Below are 18,951 nucleotides of genomic sequence, written 5' to 3' on the forward strand. Positions count from 1 at the left end.
TTTACTATATATATATATATATATATATATAGACCAACAAATCATAATTGAAAAATAAATCAGCAAATTAATCAATAATTAAAACAATTGTCTGACACATGATTTCTCAAAACCACCAAGGAGTATAGGAAATACAGCTCACAGCGGGAGTATATAAAATGTTGAACCACTTATTCATGAAGGACAAGGTTGTGTGGATGTTGTCAGTGAGGTGACACCACTCAGGTTTTCCCCTGCATTATTTATTTTCTGTATTGGGGTGGTCTGACCCACTCTTGTAATGAGTCCCTGGATCACTGCTCAACCCCACAGGCCTCTACACAGCCACTGTTTGCTCAGACTTCACTTGGACTGTAAAAGTCAAGCCTTGTTGACACATCTGTGCTGTCTCTCCCCGAGGCTAATGGCTATTACATCTGTCTGCTTCTTTTCAGAGGGAGAGGAAAACTACAAGAATCAAATGCTCCTTTGAAAACAGGCAAACATGAAAACACTGACATCTGATGGAAAGCTGACAGCCTCCTCTGAAGGGAATTACCACCGTTGATGTTTCTCACAAGGCCAGTAAGGTGATTACATTGGTTAAGACACGTTTTGAAAGAAATGTTGATGGCTCTGTGGTAGCAGTGTGTCAATGTTTATACTTTTCACAGGTCACTCTTTACATTATTAGGTAATGTCATATTTTTCTTAAGTGTATCCAACGCAAACATCATTTTCAACTAAAATGTAAATATGTTATATGTGTATTGCATGTGAAATCTTTAAAAACATAAAGTTTATTGGTTAGAAATATTATTAACTGGCAACTGATTGTTTATATCCATTTTTATTTATGTATCTATTTATAAGAGCAGCTTTTGACTAAATAGCACAAACAGAAGTTTAACTTTCCATTATTTTATTTCAAATAGTTTAATAAATATTGCATAAATGAAATACTGATATCAAGAAAATGCTGAGATAATTATCACAATCTTAGTCCATATCACTTACTATTTCCTAAGTAAGTGTATTTCTGTTGTTTTCATTCGGAAATATGGTCAACAATAGCATACAAATAAATTCTTGAACGACAGATATAAAAAAAAGAACCTGATGGAGTTTGTCGAACTAAAAAAAAATGAATAAAAACAAGGAACTACAGCCTCATACATTGGCTTAAAAATTACAGTATCAGCCAAGCTACACAAGGTACTGACTTTTTGTTACATTTCAGACTTTGGTGTAAAATTCCTTTTGCAGTTGGGTGGAAAAACATCCAAAGATACTTTTTAACCACATAATGTGACTCATCGGCCGCGTGTAGTTTAACATCTTCACCTCTGTCAGCTTCTTGAACTGTGCAAATAATCTACCTATTGATCCTTGATTGACAAATTAACAAAATCAAGGAGGCCGTGTAGCTAGCAGACCTCTCCCAATCAGTCGAACACACACACACACACACACACACACACACACACACACACACACACACACAGAGACAGGAGTAATCTCTCACTAATCAAGGACATCGATCACATCGCAAAGCACATCTGTCTGCATCCCCCTTCTCAGTGCCAACCCAGATTGATTACTCTGACAGACTTAGGGTGGAGACACAAACAGAGGGAGAGAAGGAGGGATGGACAAAATAGAGAAAACTAAAGGAAATGTGTGAATAAAAACAGAAAGCTGAGGGCACACAACATAAGGGTCCGGTCACAAAAGAGACAGAGCCAGATGTGTTAAAATCTATTTTTGTCTTTGCACATATGTGTGTATGTGTTAAAGAGCTACATATTTATAATAGACGTTCAAACCCTGGATCAGGATACTCTGGGAATTAATGATTATCTGTGCACTTTATAAGCCTGAGGTAAAAAATAAAAAAGCAAGATCACTTGTGCCACAGAAATAATTTGATTCCAAAGTTGATGTTTTAAAAATCCACTGGGCTGAGTGCATGAAACAGGCATTACTCTCCTTGCTACACTTTCATCCATGGTATATTCCTAAAGACTAAATCAATTTTAACCTCAGGAGTATAACCCTCTCCGGCATCATCAGAAAAACTGGGTTGTGTAACAATACAGTAACATCTATATTAAAGTACACAGTAAGCTTCTCACACATCTACAGCATATCTAAATGCGTTCATAACACAAAGACGGATATCGGTTTAGACCAGATCAGCATGTAGACACATAAGAAGCTCTGTAACAGACGATAATTGCATTACATTAAATAACAACTTAATAGAATTCGCAGAAGGCATGCTATTGATGCAGTAAATGTGACAATAAAGAAAACGCTTATACGTCAAATGCTGACTGATACGGATTTTGTAATGGTGACTGATAAAGGCAACAATGCTTAGTTGAGATAAGGAAAGACAAATCTATTGCTACAACAGAGCAATTTCTTCACACAGGCTTTTCACCCTTTACTGAGACGAAAAACCAAGAGGTTTCATTACCAGGGCAGCTGATAAGACCTCTGGGCTCAAGTGCAATCAAATACTACTCAAAGCTCTTAGGCAGAGCATGTCTCTACACAGTACTAAAAAAAACCAACATAATTTGAATGGTTAAAATATATCTAAATCTGCATCTGATCTAGATCTAAATCAAAATACACAATGATAATCATGGGATACAGAACTTATGCCAGATCTTTCTTACTGAACCAAGTGCAGTAAGATTTACATGAGGATAGAACATGTTCAATCTGGTGTATTTTGAAATGTTAATACATCACTGAACAAAATCCTAGATACGCCCTGGATCTTTATCTGCTCCAAAAACTAATCACTTGCTCTTTCACCAAATTGTATTGGAATCTGTTATGCTGATAAGATATCCTGATAACACCATCACCTCCATGGCAAAGGTAACAATTAATTCCCTCATAATCTCAATTTATGTGCTTTATCTGTATATAATGGAAACGTAACCAAGTGTAAATTGCTTTCTACTAAATCCGTAGTTAAGGTGTCAGTGGGGGACTATTTGTTTGATATGTCAATGAGATTTAGTCCAAAATGGACGTGGACATGACTGAGTTTTGTGATGCATTTCTGAAGATTTAGGTAAACTCCTCTGTGAATCTACACATAGAACGGTGTTTAATGCGTTCAAATTTGTATATGAGGATAAACCCATTGAGATGTACTATCATCTCGTTTTCGAGGGAGTCCCAACATATAACACAATCATTAACGACAAAATAAATAAATAAATAAATAAATACAATTATCAATACGGCAACGTACATACAACAGGCAAAAAAAACAAAACACATGCATAAATTCATCAAAACATTACAACTACTAGGTGGCCAAAATGGCAAATAGTAAATAAACAGTAGAGTGTGAGTGGATCACCAACTACAATCGGGTTTAACATTAGATATTAACAGTAGGTATAACGAATGACGACATAATTGATAACAATGGCAGTCCATCTTAAAGTGAGAAGACAGGGCATGCTTAAACGTACCAATTATTGAAATTGATCCTATTTCAACAGGTAAAGTATTCCAATCTGCTGGAGCTTTAAAATTAAAAGATCTTTTGCCAATTGTTTTCCTTACACAGGGACAGAGAAATAGAGTCCAGCAGAGTGCCGAAATTCGTAATTTGAGCTAAAAGGTACAAGATACTGTTAAGATGAGGATAATTAAAATAAATACATTTTAATATAAATTGAAGCCAGTGAATGTGTCTTTTAACCAGAGATGTTCTCAAGTCATTTTTTGGAGGTCCAAGTCGAGTCTCAAGTCTTTGAGCTTGAGTCCAAGTCAAGTCTCAAGTCTTTGAGGGGCAAGTTCAAGTCAAGTCTCAAGTCTCTGGCCATCTGATCTGTCCCTAACACTGTATTGTTAAATCTAATGAATTCAAAGCATGTCCTGTAGCTACCATCCATACAGTACAGTATCAAAACCAGTTGTAGGATAACTTTATGGGGTCTAGGCTACTTAACATATCCCTCTAGACCTCGGACCTGGTGAAATATTAACCTAAGTCTGTCACATCATATGGATACAACTATAAAGATACAATTTGCCTGTTACTTTGCGATGGTTAGCTTGTTACCTGTGACGATATATGCTAAATGTAATGTCTCTTTCACTCAAAAAAAATGTCTAATGTCGAAGTGGAAATCAAGAGAATAGTGGCAGTGCCACACCAGTTACAGAACAACATGCATCTCAATCCGACTCAAAGGAGGAGAGGTTAGTGAGGCCAGCGTCTCCATGGCAGGTGACATGAAATAATGAAATCGTAAATAGGACTACAGTAACAGAAATATGTGCAGAATTAAGACAGTCAAGACGGCCCAGTGTTTGGTGGACCAGGTACACCTTGTTCACTTAATAGCCTAGCCTAGAAATCTAGACGCAGCCTAGTGGCAGCAAATTTATTTTGCAGCCAGGGGGGTCTAGGCACTCTCCGTTGGCTTGCGAGCTGGAAAAACCAAACTCTGGTCAGGCCAATCACATCGTGTATAGAGTCGGTAGGCGGGCTTATGACTGCTGCTGCTGGGAACAGCGGTCTTCTGGAAGACTTGGAGTTAAGCTTTTCTTTGAGAAAAGAACGGCACTGAAATCATTCGGCAAAAGTTTAATCTATCAACTAGCTCCGCTACCTTCTTCGTTGCTCTGCCTGATTGTAGCGCTATCCTATTGCGTGCAGAGGGAATTTGAAAGACAACAGTTTATCCCGCCCCTCGGATTGAGCTCCGTTAATGGTGAGTTCCCAGACCCAACATCTTGATGTGGGTCTGGCTTGTCAAGGCTATTAATAGCCTACAACTCATCCACAGGATCAATTACGCATCACATGAGTTTGCCCACCCGACACAGCGTTTGTTCCTGGGGAGATGGATCTGTGCGTCCCACCTCCTGTGCGCTATGGATGTCTGAGCCTCAGCAACTACTAACTATAAAGATACAATCTGCCTGTTCCCAGCATTAACACAACACTTTGTGATGGTTAGCTTGTTACCTGTGACGATATATGCTAAATGTAACATCTCTTTCACATTAGCAAGTGACTGACCTATCTGGGTGCGTTTTGAGATGCCTGATGAAGTTCGACATTGTTGATCCGGCATCATTTATCTTTGGTGCCACACACCTTGCATGTACTGTAGCTGTTCGCTTATTGCCACTGTTTACAAAGTTATTGGTAGCAAAACTAATGACAAAAGACACAACTCCGGGAGGACTTGGTGTCGCCTTCTTCAATGCATTTTTGTATATGTGAGTGCGCGCACATAAGGCATAGCGTATGCATTACGTTGCACATTATGACAAAGGGCAGGGGACATGCAGCTCGTCTTACGTTTCCCCAACGCATATGCACTAATAAAAGAAAATAGAAATACATGAATAAATTTAGATTTAAAAAGCAATGACTGCATGAAAACAGGTTGTTGACGAGTCTCGAAGCTCAAGTCCGAGTCAAGTCTGAAGTCTTTTGGGTCGAGTCGCAAGTCAAGTCTGAAGTCAGCTGTTTGTGTGACTTAAGTGCGACTCGAGTCCGAGTCTAAGACTCGAGTCCCCATCTCTGCTTCTAACACTTAGAGATAGCCATTTAAGTGCATCATATATTGTAAAGTGATGAGTGAAAAAAGGACATCCGAGGACAAATCTTCAGAGTCTATTATATGCTGTGTTAAGTGGAACAAGGTCTGATTTAAATGCATTTTGATAAACATCACCATAGTCAAGAATCATAAGTATAAGTTGAAGCAATTTCGAGATCAATGTAAAACATTGATTCCAAAGTTCACTTTACGTAACATTTGCTCAATGTGTAATTTGAATGACAGTTCAGAATCAAGCCATACACCAAGATATTTAATCTTATCAACGTTATGCAGAGGAGTGCCATCATAACAGGTTATAACACAGGAACCAGGTTTGGATTTGAGTTTCTGTCTGGTATGAAAGATAATAGTATAGGACTTTGTTTTGTTAGGCAATCATTTATTATGTAAATGCAAATCTTGTAAGCTATTGAAGTCAGACTGAAGAAAAGCTTGAATTTGTGGTAGATCAGGTTTGGATGTATATATGACAGTGTGATAAGCATAAAGTTGAACACAATAGTTATTGAAAATTGATGATAAATTATTTACATAGAGAAAAGAAGTAGTCCCAATGTTGAGCCCTGGGGCACACCTCTTTGTTGAATCAACAGATCAGATTTACTTCCATGTAGGACTGCACATTATTTTCTATTATGCAAGTATGAACTGAACCACAGAACTGTATTTTCACGTTCTCCTGCATGCAGCCCGGAGAAGCAGGTTTCAGCCTGTCTACCTGCATACACGGATGTGCTCACACAATATTTGTGTACAGTATGCAAAGTGATAAATTTGGGGCTGCGCAGACTCTCGCAGACATGGGCAGGTGATGAAATGTATGCAGCCCCGTGGATGCAGAAAGTATAATTTGCTTAAGAAACTACAGTATGTCAAATATAGGTTAGAGAACGTCATTTCAGTTAATGTTTATTCATCCAAAAATACAAATTTCATAACGATACAGCAAAATACTATATTTGTTACAGATTACTTTGGTTTCCAGTGAATGCAATTCAGCATTCAGGAGTGTTGTGTGTTGTCTGTAAATCTGTATGGACAAGCACATCTAGTATGGCAAAGTTTATTGCTTGGGGCTCCCTCTTACTCCCATGCCTGTGTGCTCTGGTCTCTGCTCGACAGCTCAGCTCTCTCCTCTCTCTTCTCTTCTCCTCTCCCCATTAACCGGCTGACAGATCAGTAATAAACACAGCCTGTCACCTTCAAGGCATGCCTCTAAATTACTAGAGAACACATGAAACCCCGCTCTCTGGTTCCCTCTCTATCTCTCTCTCTCTCTCTTCCCTTCATCCGCTGGGCTCATTGGAGCTGAAACCTGATTTTTGGCCCTGGCCGCCTCCGAGGCAGCAAATTCTCCTCTGCACCCAGATAGTCCTGAAAAAAGCATGAATATTAAATGGAAAATCCATGAATAAATAACTAAAAAAGGACTTCCGTCGTTCTAACCTCTTTCTGTCTCCCAGCAGTGGATGACAGAGGAAGAGCGCAGGGGAGAAATAGAGGAGAAAAAAAAATCATGACCACCCCAGGAGAGAAGGTGGACATTTGTTAGGTAATTGGCTTTCTCTATTTGCAATCCCATGGCGCTGCGATTTCACACATAAAACAAAGAGGTAATCACAAGGTAACAGTGCAGCCGATGGTTAGTGGAGCAAAAATTTTCACTCTGAATATATTGCGTTATTTCCATATGTGGCGCAACCCAAGGGATAAAAACCTACATACATATTGCAACAGCTTAATAACGTATGTGTGGAAAATGCAAATGATATTGAAAAGAGAGCTTGAAGTGCGTACAGATGCTGAATGCATAACAAACAAAATCATTTATAAGTGATATATACTCACTAGTCCCTTGGCAACTACACAGGAACAAGTAAATATAGATTATTTTTCTTCAAGCAATTCCCATAAGGGTGCTTAATGTGAATTGTACTGGATTTCAGTGGCCTGCATTTTTTAACAGAGCACATGGAAACAAGTCATGAGACAAGCATACAGTAGCTACTGGTGAAAACCGTAAGTTACTATGCGTCGCTGCTCGTACTTGTGTGGATTAGTATTACAGAACCAAACACGCAGAAGCAGCTTTCAGTTTCTACGCAATGAAGATCTGAAATAAACTTCTAGAAAACTTGAGATCTGTCCCAACTCTTTGTTCTTTTAAATCAAGGCTTAAGACTTAAAACAAAGTTGTCTCCCAAAGACATTTAAAGTTGTTACATTCTTATACATCTACGCCTCTTAAATCTTTTATATCTATCATATTTTCTCTTTAATGAATTGTCTTATTTTCTGTTTCATGTTTTGTATGCCTATGCAAACACTTTGAATTGCCTTTGTGTCTGAACTGCACTATATTAATAAACTTGCCTTGCCTTACAAATACTGTAAATTGCAGCTCCAGTGTCATCCACTAACATTCACTTGGTGCGATTGGTCTATGATTACCCAGCAGATTGTTTTCTTTGAGCTTTACAATTTACAACTAACAGCATGTATGTTTAAGCAATTGACTTGGCTGTTAAGGCTGTCCATCAGTAATGGTAAAGAAAAACTCAATTCCTCATGATATCTAACACAATATAACATAACAAGAGTACATATTTCCATCCATGCTCAGCAATCTACAACAATGCATGGTAATACAGTTTCCAAAAATGTGATACTGGAAAAGCTAAATCGTTTACATAATAAAACATTATTATACAGGTTGCAAAAAAATGGTAAAGTGTAGGCATGTTCCAAAAAGTGTTTGCTGTTGATAACTGCTTGAATGGCTGTTAAAACATAGCTGAATTCTGCTGTACATGACAATAGATAATCTAAAGAAGTGGAAGAAAATTATGTTGGCGCTTTGGGCAGACAGGAGAACTGCTTTGTCAACCTTGAGGTCCTTTGAAATGACTCCAGTCTCCAGTGATTTTGAGATTATAGTATATGTCAACGACTTACGCTAGTAGAAATAAAAAGATCTAATCATGACCTGGAGCGGAATTTCTCATCTTAACAATTATATCCATGACTTTCTTCCCTGTAGTTGGATCCAAAAATCAGCAAAAGAGAGCTCTTTCATATCTGCTGGAGAGCCATCAGAGTGACTAATCTTTATAGAAAAAGATAAGCCAGTACTCACAAAGCACTCACTGAATTCATATGTAATATCACAAGTTATACGTTCAGCATCAAAATGAGTGAAGAGCTGGGAATGACCTGTATTGCTTTAAAAGCTGTTAAAAGACATTGTTTTGTTTCTATAATGGATGATTTTTTTATCAAACAAATGCACGCTATAGAGCAGAATTATTTATTGTGATATTTCCAGCCATATCTGCTAGCATTATTTAGAAGCTTGCCAAATTATCCCAAAATGTTATAAAAGGCATTAGATGCCTTGAGCGTATCAACCACATTTTGAATACTTGAACTGTTCTGCTCTCCTTCGACTAATTCAGTGCTTTAGTCAGTTGAATATAAAAGTGCTTGTACAAGAGATTACCATGTTTCTTAATCTTGCTGGTCGAGCACTCTTTAAACAAGGCTTAAAGCTATTTAATGGAACATTACTCTGGGTATCCACCCTTCATGCTTGGAAGCAATAGGATTTTAATTCTTCGGAGCATCATTATAGGAAGGTCAAACATAATTCTCAGGTTACCTAATGCTTTGTTTTTTAGAACAGCAAGTAGCAGCTACAGGCTCGTCCCGCGACAATAGTCCCAGCATGACGTCTACCAATTTAAGTTGAGCTGGACAGCGATTCTACAAATACTTGGAAGAACTGCCAAAATAAATTCAGTTAAAGATGACACAGTGGAATGGCTTATGTTAGGAACAAACTACCTATCTGACTGTGAAAAGAGTCGCCATCACACATTGAATTGATAACAGTAGCTCAAATCTCCTCCAGACTACAGGATCTTGTTCAGATTCCAGTCCTAAAATTAAAAATGTTTGGTGGCTAATCGTGATGCCTCCAACTGGTTTGAGGTTCAGTATGGGGCAAAGAAATTGAATGCAAACCCTGCATGCTACAAGATAATGAACTGGTCCACTGACCAAGAAAAACCAACCTCTCCATAATGTTAAAAATCTGTTGTTATGGTCTGATGAGGGTTATGATTATCTTTTATATCATTAAATGCGTTTGCATCTTTAGAATTATAGTTATTTGTTTTTAGGGCTGCAGCTATCGATTATTTTAGTAATCGAGTGTTCTACCGATTATTCCATCGATTAATTTGTTTTATTGAAGAGCAATACTATACAATAGTTTGGTTTAATTTTCGGAAAAAAGCTACATTTGTATTGCCTACATTGCTTACAATATCATCTCTCAAAAAACTAAACATATTAAGTGCATTTACGTGCCATATTACATTGTTTTGAAAGAAAACATTTTCTGAAACGCAACAACAGCCTCAAACTAAGGCATACATTAAACATACATAAACATGACCTTAAGTTGTGCAACTTAACTTTCAGAACTACAAGTTTCAACCTGAGACTGATCTGTTGAGATGCTGAAGCACTGACGTCGTGCTATTATTGTGATAAGCTAGTTACGATTTTGCAGTAGACACACTGCACAGAGTTTTCGTTTTAACTACGTTTGAACTGATTCCAAACTTTGGACACTTTCTGTGGTTTTCTCCAGCCTGTCTCTTCTCTTAGCCCCTCACTATTTACGCTCTCTTTCTTCATTTTGTAATCTGCGCCGTCAGTCTTCATGGCATGTGTCCCCAGCAGCGTCAGCCCGGTGTGCGACAGTAATAATCGTCCGTGCGGAAACACCGTGAGCGATACAACGTTGGTAACATCGATTAAACGAAGCTTCGAGGCAAATCATTTTGCATCGAGGTTTTTTAGTAATCGAATTATTCGAGTTACTCGAGGAATCGTTTCAGCCCTATTTGTTTTCAACAAGGTCCAGTGATTTTGGCACTTTTACGAGAAATAGGGCTTATAAGGTAGAACTATCCTTTAAAAATATTTTTTATTACAGGTTGAAGAGCAGGTTTGGTATTTTGTATTTAAGCTAGCAAGTATAGTTGTATATGATTTGTGTTTCACTTTTACTATGTGGCTATGTACACAATAGCTGTGTGTACATACAGAAGATTTCAGGCTATTACAAACATGTGGCAAGTGAAGGATAGCTTTAAGGAAGAGAAAAGGGAAACGCGGGTTCATGTCAGAGAGCCAAATAGCTTTCAACACCCAGACTGACGCGCACACACGCGCACACACACACACACACACACACACACACACACACACACACAGGAGGTGACCATTCACTATAATGCACATCCCTTATTACAGGGAGTGAGCCTTGGCTGTATTTTAAATGTCACAGACTCCTCCACAGGGTAATGACTGATCAACCTGCATCGAGCATAGCCTAGCATATGATCTACAAAGCCAACTGTAAAACTGTCTGGAGAGAGAGGGAGCATCACATTATTTGATAAATGCAAAATGCATCCAATAATGTTCATCCATATGTGGGTGTGTTCACTTTCCCTTCCTTTCAAGCTTGCATGCTGTAATATGCAATATTACTACACTGCCAGTAAAGCCAAGCGTCTGCCAGAACTGCTGATCCTACAAAAAAAAAAACAGCAACACGCTAGACTGCAGCATTATGCAGCTCTCAGCTCATTTGTTTAACTTGCCAGTCAGACAAATCTAAACAATTCCCAATAATATAAAAACATAAGAAGCTGCAAATTACCAAGCACGAGCCAAAGTAAAAAAAAGTGGCAAATGAAAATAGTTCCCACTCATTGTCCACAACATGATTGCAGCATTTGCTTAATAAAAGATCAATCTCAGCAGCCACACAATGCATTTTTCACACATACACATACCTAAAACACTATCTACCACATTAATGTAACACACACACACACAAAAACAATTGGGCATATTATGTAATAAAGCACATAGTCTGCTAAAAGGAATGAAAAAAGCAGGGAACTGTATCCTTCTCTTGCTCATTCTGATGAGGCATGAGATGGTTGGCAATGCCAGTGACAAACGGATCTTGTCGATGTAAGCTGCTGGGGGAGCAAAAAATACTTGTGCTAAGCCCCCCTGAGTAAGATGAGCAGCAATGCCTTGACCTGTGAGACGCACTGGGAATTTAGGTGGAAGATGGGGCAAGAGAGCAAGAGAGTGAGATGGTGAAAGGCTAGCTGGTGACAGAAGAACAAGACGGGCTGGACTGTGTAGGTCCAGTGGGTCAGGATAACCGATCAAAATACCATGCTAATGTGTACAGCAGGGAGCTTGTTGTGATCAATGCACACTACATGACAAAAGAATGCAATGTATAAAAAGCTGTACACATGCACAGAATGAAGCCATAATGCAATGGGATGGCATGGGAGGTATGCTGTGTATTATAAACAAATAGCCTATTTTGGTGCATAACAAATACATTATTTTGCATATTTGTGATATTCTGACATACTTTTTTTATTTGATTTCATTTATGTAATGGGACCCCAATAACAAACAAAAAATGTTTCACAGGTTCTTAAATTACAAGTATGTAGTGTATGTACAGAATTATCATAATTGGTGCCTGTATCATATCAATGATTTTATATTATTATTTTGTTTTGCTAATCTCAGGCTTTAACTGTACATTTAAGTAAAATAAGAACAGCAGTCACCAATGGTAGCTGCACTACTAAGTTGTGCGATGGTGTGTGTGTGTGTGTGTGTGTGTATGTTTGGCTGAAAATAAATATATCAAATCACACATGTGAGAGCCAGAGCTGGAACAAAACTGGGAGACTGTATTGTACCAATAAATCTCTTAGCAAGCAATGACGTGCAAAATGCCTACTTGAAGATACCGCCAGTATGATTTCTTTATGGAAGGTATAAATGCTCCTTTGTCTGAGACAGCATTTTGCATTTAATCATTTTTCTTAGAAACAAATCTGTTTTCTGTTTCCAAAGTTCTGCATTTGTCTCTTTTTGAGACATTTTGAGTTATCACAACTGAACTGGAAAATGTACTGTAAAAGTGAATTATAAAACCTATTAATGGTTAATAATTTACCACAGGCAAGTTCGACAAAGCCATATTTATTTCCCCACCGATAGAAAGTAAGCTGTTGACTCATAAAACCACAAGCTACTGTAGGTTTAAATAATGTAGGTACAGATTTCCCTACAGCGCACTGTGCCTACGACAGCAAGCCTGCAACAATGTGTCAGCATGTTTCATCAGGTTCAGCCTTTTATTCAAGACCATGCTTATGCTAGTTAGAATGAAATGTATAAACAATTTCAGACTTTAAAATAAAAGTACAGGCTTGCATCAGTAGCCTGATTTTTCCATCCAAACCTAGTGTAGCAGGAAAGTGCAACATATTGACCACCTCTAAAAACAGAGACAAAGTATTCACAGACTTCTGAAACCTTCTATAACAGAAATCAAATTCAACACATTTTTCAAGACGTGCTAGAATCCTATACAACAAGCACTTTATTTTACTCTTCACTGGTCAGGACTGTGCTAAATGTACTCGCATTTTCACAAAAATGGAGACAAGGTCATTATATTTCATTTTAGTAAGACACACTTCCTGCTACATTTTATCATGAGCCGCTCAAAAAGCCTTCTCTATCGATCTGAAAAGATCTGAAAGAGGCACAGCTGCATAACCAATCCTCTCAAGTCTTTAGAGGGTTTTGAAATAATAACAAAAGAGCTTGCAGGTACATCATTTTGCAGAAGCAGCTATGGCAGCAGAGAGAAAATGTGTTTGAGTCCTACTATAAATCACATAATACAGCAACAACATTGCACATCCAGGGCTGGCTTGTCCCCCAGGCAACCTGACAGCAAAATCCCGTCTTTACAGATGGCTCTCAGAGAGGATCTGTACATATGTATGTGGGAGAACGCTTTGTGTGTTTGTGTGTGTAATTTTGTTTTATTAATGAATGTGTAGTAATCAGACCCTGTGTCAAGCATTATCACTCTTTCACAGTGTGTGTGCACACAATGGCAGGGGAAAAAGCTGATCATTTATTCAATAAAAAAAAAAAAATCCTTAGGTCGGCTCAGGCTAATTTCATCCACTCCACTTCCCCTTAGATGAAAGAAGTAGGACTTACAGATCTTGTGCTTCCCTTTCATGGGGAATTTCACCAGCAGCTCCTGGGGGTTAGTGCAGATGAAGACGAATGGGGAGGAAGACTCTTCACAGGTATCAGGGAACTGCAGGGGTGGGGAGGACGAAGATAGAAAAGAACAGTTTAGCATCATCTTACACACTTGCATGTTAAATCTCATGATGCCCGCTATCATGGTAATCAATCTTTCAGTGAGTGTCTCCCTGTTTATACACCTTCATCAAGCGATATGTCGTCCATGCCTGATGTAACACTGCATGCCCAGACAGCAACTGATAGTTACAGTATGAGTCTCTCTGGGTTTTATGCACTATAATTGCACAACTAATGATGCAGTTCCTAATGAGAGCAGTCGCACCACTTGTGAGCAGCAAAGATTAAACAGCACCAGAATCGAAGACATATACACCCTGTCAAAAAGTCGAGAGTCACACAAATACAATAGTTAAGACCATGGGTACACAATATTTGTGTGTTCGTCTAGTAATTACACATAGAATCGTTAACTTCCAACACGTCAGCATTTTTTAAAACCTTAGTTCCAAATCTACAGAAATACATCACATTTAACCACATCCATGACATATTTATGCATACCATATAATATGCCATACCTCATCCCTCTAACGGAGAGGATGTTTTACAGCACACAATTGACAGCAGCCCACAGCATACAGAGGCCTAGGGACAAGAGAAAACCTCCCCCCCTGTGTTATTGATCGGTCTCTCAGGTGAGAGTATGGAATTGACTGACACAGTGACAAAGGAGTCATCTTTCCCATCACTGGCAGCCAACGGCTCTCAGCTCATCCAATTTCCTCCGGCGCTATCAGATAGTGCTCATGATTGCATCTAGCCAGCCAGGAAGCGGCTCTTTTCATGACAGCATGCTTCTCGCCCCTCACTTATTCACATGGTCTCTCTATCGTTCTCAAAGGAGCACTGAAGGTTGTGACAAATTTGGGGCTTTAAAGGGAAATCAACAGAGTCTGCAATCCATCTGTATGGTCCCTGACAAACTGGGGAGAGATGATAGAGATGTTTATTTCAGATTACAGTCCATTTCGGCCGGTGAGTGATAAAATATGTAAAAAGACATTGTTGGGGAACCTAAAAGAGCCCCTTGATTCCTCCTTCCAAACGGCACAGTGATTCCAATTAAATTACGTCTCCCAGTCAAGTATGCTGTCTCCAAGATAGACAATTCCCCTAACAGCCCTTCTAGCTATGATTTAGTATGAGTTTAAACAAGATGAAGGTTGTGAGTCCAGAAATGTAGTGTTATGGGATTAGGCTGGCCATTGCGGTTTGTGCGTAACCATTGGCAGGAACGTGCATCGCGTCTGCCACATGCTTGTGCGTGTGCATTCTTGGGCACATGCAGGAGAACAACCAAAACAGAAACACTGAAAATAATTGCTCCGTATAGCACTAATAGTGGTCAAAAGCTCCACAGATACCTTTAAAACCAACAATGATTTAAAGGTGCTCTAAGCGATGTCACAGGTTTTTTAGGCTACAAGATTTTTTGTTACATAAGGCAAACATGAGCAATTTTCACTATCCGCGAGCTGCCTGTCCCCTGAACACACTGTAAAAAAAACGCGGTCTCTGTAGACAGCCCAGGCTCCACAAACGCCAACAAAAACAAACTGCGCCAGCCTGCACCACCAAACATAACAAACAGTGTTCCAGCCAATAACCAACAAGAAGGATTTGGGGGTGGTGGTTGGGGGGTTAGTGCGTGGAAGGGAGGGGGAGGGGATGGGATGAGGAGGAGGGAGGAGCGAGCTAGCCTCCGTTTTGTTTGACAATACTTCGAATGTCAACAACATGTGATGTCACCCAACATCGCTTAGAGCACCTTTAATCTTACTGTCTTACTATTGACTGTGTAGCTAACTTAAACCTAAAACAATTAGTCAACTAATCAAATAGTCCACAGAAATGTGAGGATTTGCAATTTGATCATTGTAAATGTATTATATGTTTGTGTTTTAGACTGTAGGTCAGACAAAACAAGCAATTTGTAGATGTGACCTTGGAACTTGTGTGTTGGTCTTATCATTTTGTTGACAGTAAGAAAAACGTAGAATAACTTTGGACAATCTCTGTCTACTCCAATACATACTGAGATAACAACTGAGGAACTAGTGTCCCACTTTAGCAACTTACTCATCAGATTATAAAGAAGGAATACCTTTTATCAACTAGCCAGAGGGGACATGCATTTCAACCTACAATGTAAAGATCGATCCCGTGAACCGTTTAAGACCAGTGAATATTTCTATAGAGCAATCATATAAAAAGTGCTGGGAAAAGAAAATCAATCATATCTAAGAAGAGAAGACAGAAGCAGTGATTAAAAGTGTGAACGAGAGATGATGCAAAATGAGGAAAGTAACATGAGGCACTTCTTGAAAAGATAAGTTGAGCCTCATTTGACATAATTACAAAAACATCTGACGTTGCACAAGATGGCTGTATTGTCTGAGGTACTCAAAAAGACAAAATGGTGGTGGTCTTGCTAAATTCAGATGAAACGAGCATAGCTGCAGCCAGAGTTTGAGTGTGTTCATGTGAAACGCCGCCAGTTGCCTTCCTCTTTCATCCTCCATTAGCTAATTAGCATTTAAAGCTGTTGAATGTGCTGCTTTGCTTCACTACCTCCCCCACCTAATTGTTTCCATTCCATGTTAATCAAAAGGGCATGAAACATTGTGGTTGTGTGACAAGCAGGTTTGCTAAAGCCCTCCATATTCATCAGGAAGGATCTAATGTAGTCAGAGTGGACCTGCTTACAAATGCAATTTAAGTTGAGCTTGTTGAGAAACACAGGTAGGGAAGTAAGAAATGGTTAAGTGGAATTAGGTGAAAACGCTACGGGTGACAATGACAATCGCGCTGAATTTAGTCGAAGGTGATCTGTGTCGGAAGTGTGCCGATTTCTCAGCATGGAAGGTCTGGGTCACAGCCCAAGGGCATTCTGGGTAGAGGACCAATGTGTTTGACATGGGAGAGATCTGAGGGTGTATGTATAGTGTGACAGGTGCATTAAAAAGCTTCAGTGTGAATTGAGTATGACAGGTTGGTTGCTTCAGGCCAATTTACTTGGAGTTAGAAGTCTGACAATTGTGAGACAATGGACTCTGCAGCTTCTACCAGCTAATAAACATGACTCACAATTGGCTCATGCATCTACTGCATGGCCGGCATCCAAACAGGTTTCAGGAAAAAGATACAAATAGACCTTGACCTTGCCAGCATGGCAACTCATGATGAATCTAGTCCTCAGTCATGTGTTTTCAACAAAAGTGCATTTTCGCTTTAGTTTTAAACCCTGATCAGATTGTATGTGATTCACGTAGTTGGCTCACCTAAAGGAATAGGTCAACATTTTGGCAAATATGCTTTCTTGCTAAGAGTTTGAAGCTACCGCCAGAAGCCAATTAGTTTGGCTTAGCAAAAAGACCGGAAACAGGGGGACACAGCGAGATCTAGCACCTCTAAAGCATGCTAATAAACATGCTATATAAATATGTATATTCATTACATGGCTTGGTTGAATTCTAATGTAGAATGCGGTCTGTTATTTTCTTGATAACAGATTGTTGATAAATATAACACACCGTTGCCATGCATAGCAGAGGGTTGCCATGGACGCAGTTCTGTTCACTCTGGAGGACAGCTATCAATCAATCCGCTGAAAGAAGTCCGGATAATTTATCAGCTGGGGCAAAAAGTGAGGAAACGTGGGGCAACTTCTGTCCTCCAATTCAAGCAATGACAGCAGATCTGGTGAGCGTCTAGCGCTACGTCTTTATATACGGTCTATGATCGCTACGCAGTAACGTCAGCCATAGGGACAACAGCGCTGTCCCTGCCCGATGTGAGTCGAGTGCAGATGTGAGTCGCGCATGCTCAGATTGAAACGGTTTACGGCATAACGTGTCATACTGAAATTTATGAAATCCATAAAATAATAAACTTTTCTCTTTACATACAATAACAGAAGATGGAAATCATTTCAAAAACGTTTTAGCCATCTATGATTGTTTGATTGCTAACGTTAGCTCAAAACGCCATTGAAGTGACAGCCTTTGTTGTGTTTGATTGCTGACTTGTAGCCAGCAGTGAACGAACTTCGTTGTAGGTCCATTTTTACTGTATTGACATTACAGAAGTCTGTTGTTAGCATCTTGTAGGCTACCTGTCGCAAAGTGACGCATGCGTGACTCACATCTGCATTCGACTCACATCGGGCAGTGCCAGCGCTAATTAGTTAGCTTACATTGCAACATGTTTACGTTACAGGTGTGTCAACATGCAGCAGCTGTGCAAAAAGGAAACGAGATGAATGAGGACATAAACGTCAACATAAATATACCAAAAGAAGCCAATTACCGTGTCTCACTTCACCATCAACGGGAATGTTCAGTTTAATGTGAATTAGAGCAGGAGCTAGCCCGCTAGCTCACTACAACGCGTCAGCTAATGTTGTATCAATTCCTGCAGTGATTAAAACAGCAGCTGGGTAATTTGTCTACCACGGCAGCACCCCATAAAATAGACGGCTACTACCACAGCCCGTAAGGTGGTGTTGCGTAATAGACGAAGGGTTGCATTAAACAGCTACAGAGTTTACGTTGCTATGGACGCAGGATTCCAACCGTAGAGACGGAACGGACTATTTTCTTTAGCGGAAACAACACAATCGAATTTAAATCAATAAACTCCTTTTTAAATCAATATTTTGTGTCAAATTATTGATTTATTTGGTAAGTAGCCATGTAATAAGTGGGATAATGTAGAGTGAGGCGGTTGTTATAGCGAATACAACCCCTTCAGGCTGATTCAAGACCGCTTCGCTTCGCGTCGGGGTCCTGATCACCCTGTCTGAGTTGTATTCGCTATAACAACCGCCTCGCTCTACATTATCCCTTACGTATATAATATAAATATGCTTTTTTTAATCCTTACAATAACTATAACTATAGTAATTAATAATTAATTGCATATTTTATCACATGATTAAATTTCTATTATTTCGTATTTCAGAACTGTTTTTAAGTACATATTAACAATGGACAGCATTTCTTACCAGTGTATCTTGATTGGGAATCAAATGAATGCAAAGAAAGTGACTTTATGAACTTGATTTTAAGATTTGTATTTGTTTATTATATATTTAATC

General features: G+C 39.1%; 1 protein-coding gene across 1 annotated transcript in view; it reads right to left on the bottom strand.

The window, feature by feature from the left end:
• Positions 1-18,951, bottom strand: part of trip4 (thyroid hormone receptor interactor 4) — an 85,555-nt gene that overhangs the window by 33,263 nt on the left and 33,341 nt on the right. Inside the window, exon 12 of the mRNA XM_078271891.1 lies at positions 13,740-13,842. Within this exon, the coding sequence (XP_078128017.1) occupies positions 13,740-13,842 (103 nt within the window). The remainder of the gene's footprint in view (positions 1-13,739; positions 13,843-18,951) is intronic.

This window comes from Sander vitreus, chromosome 1 (genome assembly GCF_031162955.1).
Source record: "Sander vitreus isolate 19-12246 chromosome 1, sanVit1, whole genome shotgun sequence".
Classification (NCBI taxonomy): domain Eukaryota; kingdom Metazoa; phylum Chordata; class Actinopteri; order Perciformes; family Percidae; genus Sander; species Sander vitreus.